This window comes from Ziziphus jujuba, chromosome 9 (assembly GCF_031755915.1).
Source record: "Ziziphus jujuba cultivar Dongzao chromosome 9, ASM3175591v1".
Taxonomy (NCBI): Eukaryota; Viridiplantae; Streptophyta; class Magnoliopsida; order Rosales; family Rhamnaceae; genus Ziziphus; species Ziziphus jujuba.
This window is the reverse complement of record NC_083387.1, coordinates 25,668,299-25,689,321: the sequence shown is the minus strand read 5'-3', so window position 1 is coordinate 25,689,321 and position 21,023 is coordinate 25,668,299. Positions and strand designations below refer to the sequence as shown.

Sequence of the window (21,023 nt, the reverse complement as noted above, 5' to 3'; positions counted from 1 at the left end):
AAAATTTAGAAACTCTTAACATTTTATAAAATAAAAACTTAATAAAAAGTTCAGAAAATAAATGTAACTAACAACTGACAACAGTCATGTGTTGAAATTCTTTTCTCAAGTGAGATATCTTTAGGGTAATGAAGACTGAAAAAACTAAAAGAAAACCTGTTTAACACGTTTTATAGTACCAGAAGGCAACTAACATGTTTTAGACAAAATCGATACACCTAGTTACCACTTCTTCGGTCAATTTTATAAATTAAATTCATAGTTTTTTTTATATATGAAATTCTTTAAAAGTTCATTCAGGTTACCTATAAATTTAAGTTATTGTTAATTAAGACAGCTATTATTATTTTTCTAAAGTGTTTAATCATGTCTTGACAATCTTATATATGTTTATAGAAAATTAAAAAAAAATTAAATTAAGAATCTCTAACATTATTATAAAATAAAGACTTTATATATATAAAAATTCCAGAAATAAATTTAACTAATAACGGCCAACACTCATGTTCTAAAATTCTTTTCTCAAGTGGGGTATCTTTGGGGTAATGAACACTGGAAAAATTAAAAGAAAACATGCTTCCAAAAATTTACTAACAATTTTTTCTTTCTTGGTCATCATCAATGAAAATATTAGCTGGATTCTATGGTCATACATTGAACATCAATTTTCTTTAAAAAAAAACCTTAAAAATTTTGGAGGGACGGAAAGTTCTCAGCTAGGATGAAGATTTCCCTGGCTGGTTCTTTTAGCTGCCCACTCTGCTCTGCTATCTTATGTAGGCTAGGATTATTATGAAAAAGGGCATGAATCAAAACTTTGGCAATATTATCCTTAAAATCTTCCACAATCTTTCCACCATCCAGAGCCCCACCATGAAAAAGTTTTAGTCTATCTCAACCATAATATACCTCATATTCAATCTTTCAGCTACACCTACTGCAATGCATAGAGATGCCACAAACAAACAAAGTGAAAGTATCCTTTCATGATCTCTTACAAGTTACAACTACACTCACTGCAACCTTTCCCATTTTACGATAAAAGAAACCATCAGCATAGTTTTGATTACCTTTTCCACTGGAGGAATCCACCTAGTTTCCTGACAAAATGTCGAATTCTGAAGTTAAATATGATGTATTGTTTCTTTTTTCACCTCTTGTTGTATTTTGCATTGCCTCATGTACTAACAAGAACGTTGCCCATTTAGAAAATTATAATGAAGCAATGTGTTATATTATGCAATTCTTAAAATGGTAAGCAAATTGGAAGTGTTGATATGATTTATAAGAACACAAAACTTACATAATAACAAGTAGGTTAATGTAATTTCCTCACCAGGAAAGCCTTGAAAATTTTGGGAAGCAGGGCAGGCTAGATGAGTTTTTGATCAATTCATCATCCATCTGTACGATACAAGACTTGGACATCTAAAACTGCCATCAGGCAACCAATGGAGTTTTCCTCAGTCTATCAATCTTCTGGGTCAAAATCTGAACAAAATCTTTCCTTCCTTCATCAAGAAGAGCTCTTTTCAGCCTGCTAAACATTGAGGCGGGAGGTCGAATACCCATGTCCAACATATCCTCAAAGTACTCACAAGCTTCATTTAATCTATTTTCAAAGCACAAACTGTCTATTAATGTACAGAACATGTGCATTCCAGGAAGAACTCCTTTGCTTCTCATTTTATTCCAGACTCCAATAGCATTATCCACGCGATCCTCATTGCAAAACATCCTCACCATGATCTCATAGGTGCTCATAGTTGGCTCACAGCCAGACTCGCTGGTAATTTTCTGGAAAAGATCATTAGCTTCTTCAGTTCTTCCACCCTTTATCAAGTGATGTAAAATTATATCATAAGTTCGAGAATTGGGACCAACCCCAAATTCACGCATTTCGTCAAGCATCCTATATGCATCCTGCATTTGCATTGACCAGCAGTAAGCACCTACCACAGCATTATAAGTGGCTGTCTCAGGCTCAAAACCACTAGCCTTGTATTGTTCAAAAAATTCAAGTGCTTCAATCAATCTATTGTCAGAGCCTAACCCGTTAATCAAAATACAGAAAATATGAGGACTGGGCTTGCAATTCTTAGCTTCCATTTCATGAAACCATTTAATCGCTTCATCATATTTCTTAGCCTTACAATGTGCGTTTATCAATATACCATAAGCCACAACATCAGGCTCAAACCCCTCATCCCTCATCTCCCGATAAACCTCATTCAGCCTTAATAAACTCTGTGTTTGACCCCAACCTTCTAACAAAATCGTGTACGACTTAATATCAGGTTTAAACCTCCTGTTTTTCATTTCATCGAACAGTTGCTGTGCTTTTTCAACCTGTCTCGACTTGCACAGAGTATCAATCAGTCTGTTAAAATCCGACACTTCCGGCTTCATTCCGAACTTCTCCATCTTCTCAAAAGTCTCAATCGCTTCCTGAACCTTCCTTGCTCTCGCATATCTCCGCGAAATCAACGTGAAAGTCTCTTTAGTCAACAACCCTTTACGCTTCATGTCATTGACCAATTGCCATATCATACTGAACTGCTTGATCTTACCCAGAGATTCAATCAAATGGATGTAGCTCTCCGTGGTATATTTGAACCCTTTTTGCTTCTCAGCCCACCTAAAGAAGGAAAGAGCAAGAACACCCGCATTGCTTATCCTCTTCAAAACCTCCACAACCAATGTCGGTGAAACTTCAACAGCTGCTTCATTGCTGAGTAAGCTCTCGATGCGAGAGTTGGACTTGTTGTTGGATAGTAGTTTGCAAACTTTTTCAGTATCTTCTGCGATTTTCTTGCTTGTGAAATTGACATCTTGGAGTGAGCTAGTAAGCGATTTTATATGAACAGTTGCACGGAACGACGAAAATGTAGGATTTGGGAAGCGTATGAAGGGGTAGATGAATTTTCTTGATGATTTCTGCAGAAGATTGATGAATTCATACAGACCCATTACAAAGGGCCTTTTTTTTTTTTTTTTTTTTTTTTTTGTTTGTATTCCGTCCGTAAGGAGGAAAGCATGCAGACATTTGAATTTTTTCATATTTATACTTTATTTTCTTTTTTTTAAAAAAAAAAAAAACCAAAAGAAATACTTGTTCAGTATTTTTTTAATAAAATATTTGGCATCCTAAACTAAATACTGTACGAAATTTAGCATTTTTTTCCCCCTAAAATGTTTGTTTTTTTTTTTTTTTTTTTTTTTTGCTGTGCCCCCAGGCATCCCCTTCCCCCTAAATTGTTAGCTTATTAATTAAAAGTTTTGATAATATTTTATATTTGTAGTATAATATTATGTATTAAAGGGAAACCAAGAGTTACAATAATTGCTCGTTTATTTATTATTATTATTATTTTATAATTTCAGTTAATATATGTTTAAGTTTTATATTTCACTTGGCATTCGTTGGTATAACGTGTTACTAATTTTTTTTTTTTTTTTTTTTGGTGGGATTTTGTGGTTGTCAAAAGACTCAAAACCATGTGTTTATATTTTACCTATTCACTAATCTATAACATTGCTTTGGATCTCCATTTCTAAGTATCTGTAATAGGGATAAGGATCATCTTCATTTATAGGAAAAGAAAATATAACAATTTGGTAATCCATGTGACATGTTATCCTTTAGATTTAACCGTTAGTGTTATGCCATATAATTCTTATTAATTTAGGAATATTTTCATTACTCATCAATTAGTCTAGAATTTAATTGATTACTTCTAAAGAAAAAACAATCCCAAAATATAATCAAAATAATAGATGACATATTTCCATAAGAAAACCTAATTTTGCAAAAGAAAAAATTTACATATTAATTATATATAAATAAAAACATATATAAAATATTTAACAATAAACTTTACTCTTGTTTTGTTATTTAATTCTAGAATTGTTAAAAAATTTATAAAATTATTATCATGGAGATATATTATATATCATTTCGATTATATTTTCAAATTGTTTTTTTAATCAATTTAATTCTAAATCATATAAGGTAATTAATACTAATTAATAAGTAATTGAATCGTCTAAATTAATAATTACATGACATAACACTAACCATAGATAAAAAGAGTTGACCTGTCACAATTTGAGGGTTATTTAAAACACCTATCAACTTAATCATTCAAAAAGGGTTTCTTAGGAAACTATTTAAGGACGATATTACTGTTTTTTGGTACTCCAAATTCAAATTCCTTTTCAATATAAAAATAAATAAATAAATAATACTAAGGAGAGAAAAAAAAAAAAACATCCACAAGTAGATGGTAACTTCTTGGAAGCCCAAAAGAACTCTTGTAACCCTTTATTTACTTATTTATTTTTTATCAAAATTGAGTACATCTTAATTTTAAAAAAAAAATAAAAATTTGAGCACATTTTAACTTAATTTTTGACATTATGCACACATTCTTATACGTGGATTTAGATCCTCTCTTACTTGAACTTTTAATGATCTTATAACATCTAATACCGTCCACTTTAGAAATACAATGGACTAGTACTAATATATTCCATAAAAAAAAATTAAAAAAAAAAAAGACTAACAACCATTTAAAAGCTTATGTAAAAATATAATGTCGCATTGTTTTGGTGGGGAAAATACACTTCTATACTTTGAATTTGAGCATAATTAAATAGAACACTATAAAGTACTTGAATTTTGAAATCCATCATATAAATCCATTATATTATGACATTCATGCATGACATGATACCACGTTAGTAAATCACCTATGTATCTTCCATAATTAATGATGATTAATGAAAATTAACATTTTTGGAAAAAGAAAATTCCCCAACCAAAAAAAAAAAAAAGAAAACAAAAAAGAAAGAAAAAGACGATGCCGTGTTGATTATGTTTCCGATTTCCAAATGCTAGTGGTCCCACTAGGCTTTCCACCTTAGAAACCTTCCGGACGACCGTTGTAATATTAATATTATTATATTTACTAAATCTGACGGACAGCGATAACAGCAAATTCGAAAATCGAAACCACTTGTACGATCCAGATAGATACAACTGTGCCTTAGTGGTAGAGCACGAAACAAAGACCAAAAAGCAGCAATAATCAGTTTTTAAGTTGGCCACGTTAAAATATCTCGATATTTCTTTTCCACAATAAAGATATTGTTGAACTATCTTGACCGTTAATCTTCCTTGAGATCCGCATCGTAGAAATTTTACATGATCCAACGGTGTACACATAAAGAAGGACGTACACTTTGGAAACCGTTTAAGATGACTGGAAAGTCTTCGCAGTTACACTGCCTATATATACTACTCTCACTTCGTTTTGTTTCTTCTCATATAGACTCTCAGACTCAGACTCAGACTCCGACTCAGACCTAATTTTATTTTATTTTTGTCTTTTGGCATTCTCTCTCTCTGAAATTTTCACTTCCAATTAGAAAATGGCTGGCTCGAGCTCAAGCTTCGCGGCTCTGATGCTCACTGCATTGTTGATCGGCTCGACCGTGGCTCAATCTCCGGCGTCATCTCCAGCTTCATCGCCGACGAAATCTCCTCCTTCATCTACTCCACCTCCGGCGTCTGCTCCAACTATCTCTCCTCCATCTCCGTCTACGAAGCCACCTGTCTCTTCGCTTTCACCTTCGTCGACTACTACTTCTCCACCGGCGACTACTCCGTCGCCTTCCATTGCGATCTCTCCGCCGTCTCCAACTCCGTCTTCGTCGTCATCGTCTCCATCTCCGGTCGCTACTCCTACCTCCATCTCAAATCCACCATCCGAAGCTCCTGCTCCGTCGCAGAATGGCGCCGTTCTCAACAGATTCGCTATCTCCGGATCGGTCGCAGTCGCTCTCTGCGCCGTCGTTTTAGCCATGTAGAATTTTGAGTGTGTGTGTGTGGATCGGATCTTTTGATGTTTTGCTGCTGAGAGTGAATAATCTTTAGTGTCTTGTTAACCATTTTTATTTTTATTTTTTCAATTTTCTTCTTTCTTTTTTATTTTCCTTTTTATGCAGTATCAAAAACATCATGTTTAACTTTCCTTGATTATTCTTCATAGTTTCTCTTTATAATTTAAATATAATATTTATAATTTCGAAGGCGATGTGTCTCTTAATGTTTTTGTTTGTTAATTGTAAGTAGGAACAGTTATTGTTTGTGGATGTTGAAAGGGTAGTGTTTGAGTTTTGAAAAAAATTTTAAATTCCACAAAAAAATGTTGGTAGTGCTTTTTGTTGATTGGATTGTGGAATTGTAAAGCAAAAGTAAAAGGCATGTATTCGTAAGGGCTATGTGGCGTGATAGGTGGAACACATGGGATTGCTTTTTGTTTTGGTCCACTAAATTATTTTTTCCTCTGTATAAATAGCGTCAGTCTAAAATTTCAACATTAAAAAAAAGGAAAAAAAGAGAAAAAAAGGTCAATTGCCAAAAATGAGGTTGAAAAAGAAAGAAAATGTGTTGTAGGGCACAGCTGTGATATGCTTAGTCGCATGAATAATGACTAAACATGAAACATAGGGGAATCAAATTCAAAATTCTTTCTTTAACACCATCTTTCTTGTCGTGCAAAGGAATTGCATTCTCTCCATTAATATGGTGAATGAAAGCGAAAGCATCATGTAACCTTCCTTTTTTAAATGCACTTGCTTATGCTCTTTAATTTTTTTTTAAAAATAATATATATATATATATATATATATATATAATTTAAATATTGAAATATTATTTAAATAATATGTTTTGTTGCACAGGATAGGATGCCTTTAATGTGAGGTCTTTTAGCTTATCTTTATCATATCAATTCTCTTTGTATTTTTTTTGTACATAAAGCTTGTTAATTATTTGTTATTAAAAACAACAAACTCTAAGTTCTTTAAAATTTTATATTAATTAATTGTTACTCTCACAATTATCTTTAACCTTCTTTAAGTAGAGTTTCTAGCTACTAAGACAAACAATAAAATTGTGCAAAACTGTGGATATATATGTCTGCACAAGATATGGAATTATATGTTGATGGGGACATATTTTTATTCGTAATCCATATATTTTGCATTAATTAGATTCTCAATTTATAATGAGAAATTTGCAAAATAAGGAATAACTTATAAAGGGGTAACTACATTTTACCCCTATCAAGTATTTTACCTTTTGCATTTTACCTGCCAAACTATAAAACCATTTATATTGCCCATTGAACTATTACATTTTTATAAATTTAATCAAATCATGCCATCTTTCAATGTAACTTGAAAAAATTAGTCAAGCATACCTTTCAAATTTGAAATTATAAAGAATAAAACAAGTTTCTACATAAAGTTATATGAGTTGTATATGTTTAATTACATTAAATCTTCTTATTAATTTTTTAAAATTAAATTTATCTATCAAAATGCATAATTGGACTTAATTGACCCAAAAAAAAAAATAATAATAATAGTTCAAACGGTTTTGTAGTAGAAAGAACAAAGCACAAAAGTTGTACGATTCACATGGGCAAAATGCGGTTGCCCAAATTATGAAAATACATTACAAGGAAAAAAATGATATTATGATCAATACCCAAATTAATTACTTTCCATCAGATTCATGATTTACCACAATCTTATCGACAACAGGCTCAACTAAAGTCTCCAATTCTTCGAAGTCATGCTTTAATGCATCCACCTGTGAGAATTTTTTTTTAAATAGAAATCGAATCAGTCATTATCCACATTTGATTCATATGCCTAAATGTATTTACAGAATTATTATTTCATTTGTTGATGAAATATAAGGATCAATATGCAGGAAAATGGGGAATAAAGAGTGTGGTTGCAAAATAATTGAAGTAAATATCTAGATACTTCATAAAGGAATATATAAAAAATTGGAAAACTTCTGAAGCATATATTCTCACACTCGTAAACATACGTGGAGTCCATTCTATTATGAATTTGAGGGTATGTATTCCTGGAATACCATAGAATTACTTGTCAAAATTAATTAGAATTAATTGGTTTGGAAAATATATATAAACCTTGTGAATGATATCCAGAGTTAGTTGGGCATCTTGGGCTGCTATTTTTGAAATGTGTTCTACAATCAAAGCTGTTTCCTTCAGTTTTCCATTATCTGGAAGTACATTTGCAACCTCTGATGACACTTTCTCTGCTTTAATTGCCACCTTTTCCACCACCTCTGCTACACTTTCCACCTCTTCAGCAACCATTTCTACCTTTCCTTAATACACACAAATTTCTGCTTCAATTTTGAGCAAATTGGATCTCTTTTATATATATACAGATGCATATATGAACTGAAACTAATGCAATTTACAAAATTAATTATGAAAATTAAAATAGTTAATTTTACCAAATAAGTAAGATTTGTGTACCTTCTATTCTTTGTAGTTTTCCCCAGTATTGCTTCCAAAATGGCAGCAGCAATGTTAATATAGAGCCCAAAACCCATCTTGCCCTGCATAACAGCAATTTTAACCAAATTATATATTTTAGTTATAAAGAAAGGCTCTATAAATACACGATAATCTCGTTTCAGACTATGCATTATTCATTATACATAGAAATTAATATAATATAACATAGAAATTGTTAGTCTGCCGCACCCAAAATAAAAAAGAAAAAAAAGAAAAAAGAAAAGAAAAGAAATTATTAGGTAAATTGGATAGGTTCATTTATAATACCAATAAAGAATGTTGTTCTGAGGAGGCACTGGTGGTGGAACTTGCTCCTTATTGCCATCCTTTACCCTGTAAACATATTAGAAGCATAAGATTCTTTGGTAATTACAGGATCAATTATATTCACAAATTCAATGTTTGAGAAAATAATACAGATAATAATATGGGAGAAAGAAACATTTAATTATATATTAACAGAATTAATCAATTTTAATTATTACATGTTGGTACCAAATGTTGTCAAAGTTTTGCTACCGGTGGTGTTGCCGAACAACTGCAGTCCTTGGTGCTTTGGAAAACCATATCCAAACTTAGCCATCGGCATACCTGATGAATTAGAGTTTCTGTGATAGACAGTATTCATGGAGGATGAGAAAGCAGATATACCGGGACGAATTAACTCAAGCATACTTCGGAATTTGTAAGAAGCCCAAGATCGTATCTGCCACATAATTGATCTTTAATTTCTTGAATTCACCAATAAGAAAAAAATATAAATAATAATGTTAAGCCAAGAAAATTTGATCTCTGGAATTATATATAGTTTCTTATTCATCTATTTATGAAGGGGGTTTTATGTGCTTTTTCATATGGGTATGTGAGAATTCTTGGAAGCCAAAAAACACAAAAAAATGAACATTCAAACTACAAACACGCCAAGGGATGACGTAGTTTTAATTTGCTTAGAAATGGTCTCGCTTCAAGCCTAAGACCATCTCAAAGAGAGGTAAGCAAAGTGTAATATATATAACCAGCTCTATTTTGCTTGCAAGTTACAACTAGTTCAAAGTGGTGGATTGGGAGGCATTTATAAATGTGTTATTCCTTTTGCTTGTTTGAACCTTGTTGCTTCTTGTAGTGTCAAAGGCAGAAAGGCATGGGTTTCATTGTCTTAGGAGAATATTGTATTTTAGCATTAATTAACTTCATGTTACTTCCATATTTGTATATATATCTTTCTGGAAACAATTTCTTGCCTTGCTTTTTAATTAATTAGAGTGTGGTTTTATTGCCAAAAAATGCCGCACGATGCTGGCCTTTTGACATTATTTCAGAGTACAATTTTGTGTAAAGTTAGCTCTCTTTCTCATCTAAAATCATATTGGTGGATTTACCAACAAAAAAAGAAAAAGAAAAAAGAAAAAAAACCGTGTTTGCTGATTTGATAAAACATTTTTTGTTTTGTTTGTTTATTTTTTTTTGGTAACTGGGATTTGATACAACTTACTGGGAAAACAGGTTTTAGTCTTAAGAGAGCTCTTGTCCATTGGGAAATGGGTCTTAATTGATAGGCCGAGGTTGCACAAGGCCTTAATAATAAGGTTTCAAAGAACCTCTTTATTGGACCTAATTCCCATGGGCTAATTGGCCCAAAATTAATTTACATGACCAGTACTTAATAACTTTTTTTTGTATTTTTTTTGGGGAAATAGACCACTACTTAATAGTTGATGGACACATATTTCTTACCAATAATTTTCATTATATACATATGTGCCTACAATTTTTTCTTAAAATTTATTGTATATAGTTTTTCAACATAAAAATAAAAAGTTTTTTTTTTTTATATATTTTTTAATCATTTTAAAAAAAGTTTAATGCATGTAGAATGGTTTATTGTATAATTAGATATATATGGTACTTTAAATTGAAAAGGATTTGTCTGAAAATATAAAAGGATAAAACTCAAGCTACAATAAAACTAAAGATGAAAAAAAAAAAAAAGAGGATGTCATGAAATATTCAAAATAGAACTGAGCAGATTCAGAAGTCTAGATACATAAAATGCATATGATGGTTTTAGTAACATGCTAAGAATCAAAAATTCACAATGAAAAAAGTAGTTTCAAGTGCAGGAAGAAACATACCATTTTACTTGAAATGGATAAAAAGTATACCAGCAATTAATAAAGTGGAAGAGAAAAGCTTTAATGGTTGAGTATTTTTATTTGTGTTTATGAAAACACAGATTCAAATAACACGGGATGCAGAAAGATTTTGAATTGTTTGTAATTTAGATAACTTGTTTAAAAAAAATAAAAAATTTAATACAGTGAGAACTAGGGGTGGGCTCGGTTCGGTTTTGTGAACTTTTTTAAACCGAACCGACCGGTTCGGGTTGGGTTGGGTATAAAACCGAACCGAACCGACCGTTACATTCAACCCAAACCGAACCGAACCGAATGAATATTTTTCGGTTTGGGTTGGGTTCACGGGTTGGGCCGGGTTGGGCTTTCTGATGGGCTTCGGCCCAAATTTTTTTTATTTTTGGTTTAGGCCGGCTTGGGCCTTATAATGAGCTTCACTTTCAGTCCAATTTTTTTTATTTTTGGTTTGGGCCAGTTTGAACCTCATGATGGATTTCGGCCCAAATATTATTTTTAATGTTTCTTCTTCTTTTTTATATTGATGAGTTTCACTTATTTATTTTATTCAGGTTTAATTTTCATTAGTTTTACAATTATTAAAATATTTTCATATTAATTTTTTTTTAATATTTTCATATTAATTAGTAAATTCACAAGTGAGGTTGGTCCAAGTATGCTTAATATTTTATTTTCAAAGTTGCAGGTTCAAATAAATAAAAGGGATAATATAATATTCTTTTATGCTAGTACTGATATTATCATGTGAAAAAATATATTACAATATAATGTAGTGTAAATAATATGCATTATGTTTTTTTAAAAAAGGGAAACAATAAGGATGAAGAAATCTTCTTACCAAAATATAAATAAATAAAAAAGAAGGACAATAAAGAGAACCATTCCCCATCGGATTCTTATCCTTGTCCTGTTGTCATTGTTAATGCTCTTCTTTATTTTTATTTATTTATTTTTTTAAATAGAAAAATTATTAAAAAAATATATACCAAAAGCTTTGAGGGGATATAATTATTCACATGCATATTTTTTTTAATATTTCATGACTAAATCTTCACCTTTGGATTATTATCAAAATACTAATAAAAAAAAATAAATAAATGTATGGGTCGGTTCGGTTTGGGTTGGGTAAATTTTCTACCCACCCGTAACCCGAACCGAAAACCACGGGTTCAATCCATATGTAACCGAATCGACCCGCTTAACAGTTAAAATTCAACCCAAACCGATCCAAATAGTTCGGTTCGGACGGGTTGGTCGATCCGGGTCGGGTTTTGCCCAGCCCTAGTGAGAACTACGAAACACCACAAAAAGAAGAATATAGTTTGATCTGTACCATCGTGGCAATAATATAAATATACAAAGTAATGATGGAAAATCTTAAGTGAAGTTAAAAAACTCTCCCGTTTATCTGAATGAGTGAAAGTGATTTGATATGATAACACAGAAGCATTTTCTCTTATCTCTTCTGCTGTCTGGCAATAAAAAAATATAAACATTTTAAGCAAACTCAAATAAATAAAAGTAAATTCTGACTTACTGAAGTAAAAAGACTCCCCATTTTATTTGAGTGAGTGAAACTTTTAAGAATGGTGCATATACTTATTATAACAAATACAAACACTTTTAAGAATGTGACACTTCTAAGAATGATTTATTATAACAATTGTTTGAAGTTTTTCTTGATTATTAGAGGGTTGTGGACTGTGGAAGTGCTTGGGCACTAGGATGTTATCGCAAGTTATATTAATTCTCAAAAAAGTGCACTAATTTACCATGTGGGACAAATTTGTAGCAATCAAATTAAAAGTTTTGGTAATTAATACTTAGTACAATTTATTTTTAGTGAATGATTAACACTTAGTGAAGTTAACAAAATCCCCATTTTATTTGAGTGAGATGGATTTCTAGCTGGGAAATGAAAAAGAGGCTAAAGTGCTATATTTATAGAATATGGTTATAAGGAGCTGATATTTCAAGGATCTCTTGTATGTATGTGCTGTTCAAACTTTCTCTTGTTCGAAGTTCTTTGGAAGAATTTCGATGGTCTTTTATCTTTTTTTTGTGACCTTGCTCTTTTCTGTAGAAAAAAATATAACCATTTCCACTGGATTATGCACACTACTTGCCCAAATTGGTTTTCCCCAACCAAAATCAGCTTCATATATAGGGAACCTACACAAGCTTGTAAACAAATTAAGACCTACTTCTCCTCCTTTCTCTTCTTCAATCACATCTTTCCAACAATTCAACACCATCAAGCACAAATCTTCACCATTTTGTGCTTTCCTACAATCCTCAATTATATCCTTCGTTGAATTCCTTTGTAGAGAGACCAACTCATGCAATTCTACCATCCTCACTTTGGCAAAAAAAGGCGCACCCAACAATGTATATAGATTTCCACAAGAAATCCTGGTATTTCCACTATTGTTTTACCTCTCAAGTTCAACGAATAAGTCGCCAAAGATGCTCGAAACAGCTTGTTTTTAACTTGAGCAACTCCTATTAAAGCTCTCCATGTAAGGGCCTGTAACCATTTCTACTCTGGAAGGCTTTGATATATATTTGGTCTTTTGACTCTTTCTTTTGGGGTTGAAATTGAAGTTCCGCCTAAAACAAACCTTTTAATGACTAGTTTCACTGTATTCTTGGGCCTTGGAAGATTAGGTTTGTAATTGTCACTTGGTGGCAAAATAGAGGCCAAGTTGAAACTTGGATACAAACAACTTCATTATTTTATTTAACCCTAGTTTACATTTAGTAGACCATATCCATTTATGAATCTAGCCATTATGAATCCATCATCTACTTTGTTGTAAATACTAACAAAAATTGCCATTCCTCCACATTCAAAAACATTGATTTGAAATGCTGCTACAATTGGACTAAAACCATCTTATTTTCATGAGTAACAAAATGGTTAATATGGTCAACCTCAATTTTGCCCTCTATAAAGTCATCAAGCTTTTAATCGATCAATTTGGCTTCCCAATATTCTAAACCTTCATCACTACTATTAATCATGGATTTATCTTCAATATATCTACCTGCTAGTGGGTAAAAATGGGTAAGTGTTTCTGACAATGATTTCTCTAATCTTCCTAGAATTTCTGAAATTGTCATATAGTTGTCGTTTGAAGGAAAATAGAAGATTATGGGCTCATAAACTGGAGGAGCAAGTTGAACACCCATACTTTTATGTCTTTTGTGTATGGGTTCGAACCATGAGATGATGAAAGTAGAAGAAGAACGTAGAAGGAAGATTGATCAAATGTCGTTGATGAATTTCTTTGTCCGGAGGTGATTTGGTGTTGGATTTGATGGTTTTATCAACATTTATTTATTTATTTATTATTTGATAAAAGGTTTTATCAACATTTTGGAAATGATTTGACCGACATAATGGATGCATTTAATAAGATGTATATGGTATTTCAAATTGAAATGGATTTGTTCTTCAAAAATTGAAAGGGACTTGAACTTTGAAGTTGCTTTTCATAAAATAGTGTTGGGTCCATACGTGAATGATGTTGGATCTATATGTGAATCATGTTGGGTTTTTGGTCTTTTTCGTTTATTGATTTGAGAAAATAATATTTATTTGAATAAATAAATTAAATAATATTTTAAAAATTATGGGTCGAGAGTTTTAAGGGAGCTTACACGTTATTTCAACATTCTTTTAATTTTTAAAAAAATAGAGAGAGAATATTTTGTGAAGGAACGGGAGAAAACCAGAGAGAAAAATATAATTTTTATAGAAGAAAAATTAAGTTTCAGAATTTGTAGTAAAATGAAGGTAAATTAAAAGTTTGAACCAAAGATTTTAAAAGTGCTGTATTCAATATTTTTGAAATCATTGTATTTTAATAAAAAATATTTTGAAAATATTATAATACCATACAGATGTCGATCATACTTTTAAAAACAGATCACCATTAACAAAGATTCTCAAATTCTAATGTGTTTTATTATTTATGTAATTTTATTTATATTGTTTAATTTATCAACGTGTATTTCTATATATATTCGTATATATTTTTCCAACAGCAAATCTATAGAAAGCTTGCAGGGTCCAATCCAAACATTGTTGTCCCATCACAGCGCAGGCTCTATCATACCGACGCTAAATACATTATCTTTTAGCTTCCACGTGTCCTGAAATGACACAGATATTTGAGAATTTAGAATCTTTTGTTTGATACTTTGAAAACTAGCCAGCAGTCCATGCGAATAGGATAAGATTGTCATTTAATCCTTTTTTTGGCTAATTCTTTCATATGTGAGGGTAATTCCATTTTGTTTCTTTCTTTATTATTTTTTCAAATGATAGAGCAATTTTTGGGGATATTTTAGGCAATATATACATAGTGTTGTATATATATGTAAATATAGAAGTCGACTCAAATTGAGTCAATGGCCCCAGAGAGAAGATAAACGTACTTCCTCTTAATTTCTTATTTATTATTATTTTTGAAAATAAATTTTTATTATTTGGAAACACCAAATACTTAAGAAAACTACATAAAACTTGTATTTAAATAAATAAATAAATAAATAAATTTTATGTGGACTAATAACATTGTTGTGAGATCCTCATATCATGTGGACCCGGGGTATACGTGTCTTAATTGCCGACCTCTATATGAATTTGTATTTATGGTGCGTGCCAATGGACGTTCAGACTTACCGCGAGATTAAAGTAAGATAAAATAATAATTAAAATTAATTGTTCAATCCAACATTCTATTAAACTCAAAAGGCTTTTAATAAAAAGAAAAATTGTAACTTAAGGTGAGGAGTAAACGATATACGTATTATATAATGTAATGTAAATGCATTATATTAAATTACATAGCTCACATTAGCTCAATTTGATGATCAAATTTTCTATTATTGGTTTTTATATTAAGATTTAAAATTTAATTATTAGCAAATGTGAGCTTGATAAGTTATTCTAAATTCCTAATGAACTTTATCATAATAGAATTATTATAAATAAATTTTAAAATTTTAATTTTTAAAATAATTCAATGATTGAAAAATGAAGTAGGATAATAAAATTGTGATGGTTATTTAAAGGACTTGGTTGTTGCATTAATTTTATAACTCTATAAAACAAACCAAAAAGTTGAAAATGCATATAGAAACAACTTGCATTGAAGGGTATGCATTCGACCACTAAAGTTGAATTGCTTTAGTCAATATTCTACCCTACACATGATATGTATACCTGGCAAATGAAAGTAATTTGAGCATCATCCATTTAAAAATAAATAAATAGAATAATTATTCTTTACCAGAAACAAAAAAAAATAAGAAAGAAAATTCGATGAAAATCTCCCTACCAAACCAAAGAAAATCTCTAGAAAGTTAAAAAAAAAAAAAAAAAAAGAAGAAAACTTTGTGTCAATTGAAGAGACAGAGGAGAGGCAAAAATGTATTATTCTCTTCAATCTGCTGCCTTATATTACTATTTTTTTTATTAAAAAAAAATTGAAGGGAGATTGATTAGAATAAACGTTATAAATTAATAGGTGGTTATCACTTTTTAATTAAGATATAACAACATCAGAAACGTATCTGCCATTATATTTGTAGGTAATCAATCCTAATTACAACTTAAATTAATGGAGGATTCTTTCATACTCCGATCGAGACTATTAAATTCCTTTTAATTTTCTCACATTCAAACTGTTTTGATAGGAATGTTAGAGCGATTCTTTAACGTAAATAGACCCAATGTTGCTTTCAAAAATAAGAATATAAATAAGACAATATAAAAAATTTAATAATATACGACAGATTTATTTCATGGAAGAGGCTGTTTGATTAGTTTTGGTTAGATGGGCTTCATCTTTGGAGCTTGTCCTGCTACTTCATTATTATTATAATTTTATTTTATTTTTGATATATTTTTACTGAAATACATATTTATGATATTTGAGCTAGGAATTTTTACTCAAATTTTCTAAATAAAAATAGGTGGACTTTGTCTTTGGACCATACGGAGGAAACATATTATTGTTGTTATTCTTAAGAAAAATATTAATATTTAATCACCTAAAAATAAAAATTCTATCATATTATATTCAGTCCGAGCATAGTACAATACTACTATTATTTTTTTAAATAATGATTTAAATTCAAACATCTTCATTTTCATTATTATTAAAAAAAAAAAAATCATATAATCTGTTATTTTGGAATAGTCCAAAATAAGATGATTGTTTCTTTAAACCATTATTTTGACTTAAAATTCTTTCATCTTCACATAAAAAAAAAAAAAAAAACTATTATATGCTTGTTTTTCGCCTTTAAATTATGAAAACCTTTCATTCACCAAAAAACAGAAAAAAAAAAAAGAAATGAAAAAAAAGGAAAACCTTTGTATTATTTTTTAAACTTATTATTATTATTATTATTATTATTATTATGGTTAAGAATACAAGTCATTACACCTACGGGAGTGAGATTCAGCTAAATCAAGGTTTGAGTCTTGAAATTATATTTTTTAGTGGTTTTTAAAGCTATTGTTTATTTTCATTTTTTTTAAATAATCAAATCATGCATTTTGACTTATTTCATTGATATATATTATCAGCATTTAAATCAATATCAATGCCTTCAATACAATTAGATAACTCAGGAAAAGCAACCTTAAAAGAAACTGGCAAAACCAACTTTTTATCAATAATAAATGTGAAACTAAAAGGTTAGGATCACATTGAGCAGGATTCAACTTCAACAATTGAAAAAGAGGCATACCCAATCAATTGTCAAACCAAAAACTGATACTTGAGTTTCGGACCAATGGACATTTACAAAGAGGAAAAATTAATAACAACAATAATAACAGGTTCTTTTGGCCGAGATAATTCAAAATAAGATGATTGTTTCTTTAAACCATTATTTTGAATTAGAATTCTTTCATCTTAACATAAAATTAAAGAAACTATCATATGCTTGTTTTTTGCCATTAAATTACGAAAGCCTTTCATTAAAAGAATAAAAGAAATAAAGAAATAAAAAAAAAAAACGTTGTATTATTTTTGAAACTACTGAGATTTTTTTTTTAATTTTTTTTTGTGGTCAAAATTACAACTCATTACAATTATATATGAGGGGAGATTCGATTAAGTCAAGGTTTGAATCGTGAAGTTGTATTATTGGTTTTCTTACAGCGGTTGTTTATTTGTCATTTTTTCTTCTTTTATTATCAAATCATGCATTGACTTATGTACTTGATACATTAGAAGTATAAATCTAATATACTGTTGTCCATACATTTATTTATTTTATTTAATTGTTGTTAAATATCGGGTTAATTTTGTCAATTTAGTAAACCAAATTGCTTAATTAGACTTGAGTGAAGAGAAGGAAAAAAAACAAAAAAAAAGAAAAAAGAAAAAGAAAAACTCTCGAAACCATATAAAGATTTTATAGCCTGAAGAAGAAAGTGCAAAATATATTATATATATTTATAGCGATTAATGTATTATAGTTGATGAGCTTGATTTTACCTTATAGTTATTGATATTATTGTTTTATTAATCTAATAATTTCGTACAGTCCTATTTTCGAAAAAAAAATTACAGTTCTAATAAGGATATTAATTGTAATTTTCGAAAATATAATAAATTTAATTATAGTTAATACAAGTCTATAAAATAAAAAAAAAAAAAAAAACACATCCTTCATGGAATCAATTAGAAATGTAAATAAAAGATGTTTCTTCTTAAAAAAAAAAAAAGGGTTTTATTTTTCACCAAACCCACATAACAAAAAGCAGACTAATTAATTCCTAGGGGCCGGGTCTAAAAGACAAAAAATTCCAAACGCTGATGTCAGCAGCAGCCGCCAGGAAATCCAAAGCAAACAACAAGTCAAGAAACAACGCAGAACGGATCAAAACAAAAACATTTTAATCCAATTTTTCATTTTCATACATCAAATCCAGACGCAAGGTGCCGTCTGGAACTAACCATTTTCCTCAGTTTTACCGGACTCTTTCTTCTCAAACAAACAGGTAAACCACCCTCTCTCTCTCTCTCTCTCTCTCTATCTCTTTCTCTCTCTCTCTGTGCTGCTTTTCTTTTTCCATGTTCTGATGTTCTCTGTCTTCCTTGTTTACCTAGTCTCTTTGTATATCAGATATGGGTTTTCTCCATAGAAAGCTGATCGAAGATGTTGTAAACGCAACCTACACAAAATGTCTCTCATCCTACTGTCTCCCAAGTAACGATGATCACAGATGCCCCCTACCATGTTTCAGCTTCAGCGTCTGCTCCTCAATATGTATTTATCCTATAGATGATACTTCCCCACCGAGTCCTATTTATTCTCCTGGAAAATCCGATAAACCATCTTCATGGTTGATCATCACAATTTCTGTGATCTCTTTCACTTTCCTCATTGCTTGCGGTTATGCTTTCTATAGAAAGTACTATTCGGGTCGGTATAATTCGAGGAGGAGATCGGAACCGGAATCGGACCCGGAGGAGACGACCCATGATGTGTTTATCGATGAAGATCATGGACCTGTTCTTGATCATCCTATTTGGTACATCCGCACAGTTGGTCTCCAACCAACGGTTATAAACGCCATCAATGTTTTCAAGTACAAAAAAGGAGATGGGCTTGTTGAAGGAACAGATTGCTCTGTTTGTTTGAGTGAGTTTCAGGAGGATGAGACTTTGAGATTGTTGCCAAAGTGTAGTCATGCTTTTCACATCCCTTGTATTGATACTTGGCTTAGATCACATACCAATTGCCCCATGTGTCGCGCCCCTATCGTCATGACTACGGTTGCGAAGCCGCCGGAGGCCGCCGGTGTTGTGGGTTCGAGTCCTGTGGAAGAAAACCAGGTGAGGGTTTTGGATAGAGAAGTGGAAGTTGGTGAGGTTAGAATTGGAACAGAAGTGGAAGGTGAAATTGAGGTTATTGGGAGTGAAGAAGAGAGAAATCACAACTCTAGGGAAGAGATTGATGGAAATGGAGTACAGGGGAGGAGAAGATCAGTTTCATTTGATTCTCTATCTGGTTCAGAGATCAATGTTTTTGATGTTCCTGATGCTGGTACAAAGAGAATTGGTGGAAACAAAAAGTTAGCAAAAGTAAAAAGGACTTCTTCCTTTGAGAGATCTCTGCAAAGTGGACCTATTTCTATGAAGAGGTCAGTTTCTTGCCATGGAAAATTTGCGTTATGCAGACAGATACAGAACCGTGACTCAATTTTCCCTTTGAGAAGCATGTGATGCTTTTTTTTTTTTTTTTTTTTTTTTTTAATTTTGTTTTTGGGTTTTTGGTGAGAAACACAACCACCTGAACTTCTCTCGAAAAAACACTGCAATAATGTCATGTGTTTAAAGCAAGTGTATATTACTTAAGAAAACTGAGGCTGACCCAAAAATGGGATTTAGCTAATAATGGATAATATATCAAATACTGTATTCTCTATGAATTTGACTCTCTGAAAAGAGAATCAAACAATTGTAAGTGAAACTTTTTGCTCAATTATACTAAATAGTGATGCAATTATGTACTTCTGTATGAGAGCTGCTGAATTATATCATAAATGGTTGATGGGTTTGGTTAGTGAATGTTTTTTGTTTATGCATACAAGTCATTTGTTAACTATCAATGTAATTTAGTATGCAGAAGTTCAAAGATTATCTATATACACAAATATTGCAATAAAAGGAACTCTCTTTTTAATTGCTTAAGTTAGTTGAGATAGTGATTGGAAAAAGAGAAAACTCTCATAAAGCTAAACTGCGTGCATATTTTGCTTCTAGTTTCTTGATTACTAAAAAACTACTTCTTTTTGTCTTTATTTTGATTTTTCTCAAAAGGCAGTAATAAGAAAACCTTTTTTACATGGCAGTATGCAGATATGCAGAACTTAAAATTGACCTATTTGTTTGCGAATACAATTTTAAGCACAAACAATGTCAAACAGATCAATTTTGCTATGAAATAGTGCAAATTACTGAGATTTGAAGATGCCTATCATAAAACATTCCTGCATTAGCAGTTTATGGATTTTTTTTCTTTTTGAGAGTGAAATTTAGAAACTTTAGCTAAAGCACAAATTGTTTTCGAAAGGGCCACCTTCTTAACCATGTTTAAATTCAACTGTAAGGAACGTTCTCAGAACCTCCCAAGGACATGCTTAAAAGAAATACGAGAAACGGAGAGGATGCACATTCTGACATACATATTGTAAGCAGATTATTTACGATTTTGGATAAGTGCACCAATTTGGAGACTTTCCCATCTAAATGTCAGGGTGTTCTAAATTTGCTTGCGGAAACCTGAGGCATGAAACACATTTCTAGGCTGTTAACAAGGAAAAAGTTATTCTCTATTAACAATTAGCCAAACCCGCAGCCAAGCTTTCAAGTGGGAGCGAACAAGAACATGCTTTCCACAAGAAAACCTTAATCAAAGCAAGAAG

The 21,023-nt window shown here is 31.0% G+C and overlaps 4 protein-coding genes across 7 annotated transcripts; 2 read left to right on the top strand and 2 right to left on the bottom strand.

Moving 5' to 3' along the window:
- Nucleotides 1–816: 816 nt before the first annotated feature.
- Nucleotides 817–3,022, bottom strand: LOC107404127 (pentatricopeptide repeat-containing protein At1g71060, mitochondrial). 2 transcript variants are annotated; one of them, XM_048480125.2, is made up of 2 exons: nucleotides 1,304–3,022; nucleotides 817–1,100 (listed from the first exon to the last, which is right to left on the bottom strand). In XM_048480125.2, the coding sequence occupies exon 1, from the start codon at nucleotides 2,968–2,970 to the stop codon at nucleotides 1,441–1,443; it is 1,530 nt and encodes a 509-aa protein (XP_048336082.2). In that variant the 5' UTR covers nucleotides 2,971–3,022; the 3' UTR covers nucleotides 817–1,100; nucleotides 1,304–1,440. The 2 variants fall into 2 exon arrangements, with proteins under 2 accessions (XP_048336082.2, XP_015866558.3); XM_016011072.4 differs by having other exon boundaries at nucleotides 1,337–3,022.
- Nucleotides 3,023–5,315: 2,293 nt separating this feature from the next.
- LOC125424006 (classical arabinogalactan protein 9) lies at nucleotides 5,316–6,093 on the top strand. The gene has a single exon (XM_048480157.2). It carries the CDS (start codon nucleotides 5,434–5,436, stop codon nucleotides 5,869–5,871), a length of 438 nt encoding a protein of 145 aa, XP_048336114.2. The 5' UTR covers nucleotides 5,316–5,433; the 3' UTR covers nucleotides 5,872–6,093.
- Nucleotides 6,094–7,418: 1,325 nt separating this feature from the next.
- Nucleotides 7,419–9,456, bottom strand: LOC107427618 (uncharacterized). 3 transcript variants are annotated; one of them, XM_025077734.3, is made up of 6 exons: nucleotides 9,090–9,456; nucleotides 8,900–9,005; nucleotides 8,682–8,747; nucleotides 8,373–8,455; nucleotides 8,016–8,218; nucleotides 7,419–7,663 (listed from the first exon to the last, which is right to left on the bottom strand). In XM_025077734.3, exons 1-6 carry the CDS (start codon nucleotides 9,127–9,129, stop codon nucleotides 7,568–7,570), a joined length of 594 nt encoding a protein of 197 aa, XP_024933502.3. In that variant the 5' UTR covers nucleotides 9,130–9,456; the 3' UTR covers nucleotides 7,419–7,567. The 3 variants fall into 3 exon arrangements, 2 of the variants coding, with proteins under 2 accessions (XP_024933502.3, XP_024933501.3); XR_003057350.3 differs by having other exon boundaries at nucleotides 7,896–8,218; nucleotides 8,900–9,456; XM_025077733.3 differs by having other exon boundaries at nucleotides 8,900–9,454.
- Nucleotides 9,457–18,410: 8,954 nt separating this feature from the next.
- On the top strand, nucleotides 18,411–20,116 carry LOC107404123 (RING-H2 finger protein ATL54). The gene is made up of 2 exons (XM_016011069.4): nucleotides 18,411–18,593; nucleotides 18,719–20,116. The coding sequence occupies exon 2, from the start codon at nucleotides 18,721–18,723 to the stop codon at nucleotides 19,819–19,821; it is 1,101 nt and encodes a 366-aa protein (XP_015866555.3). The 5' UTR covers nucleotides 18,411–18,593; nucleotides 18,719–18,720; the 3' UTR covers nucleotides 19,822–20,116.
- The last annotated feature ends 907 nt before the right edge of the window (nucleotides 20,117–21,023 follow it).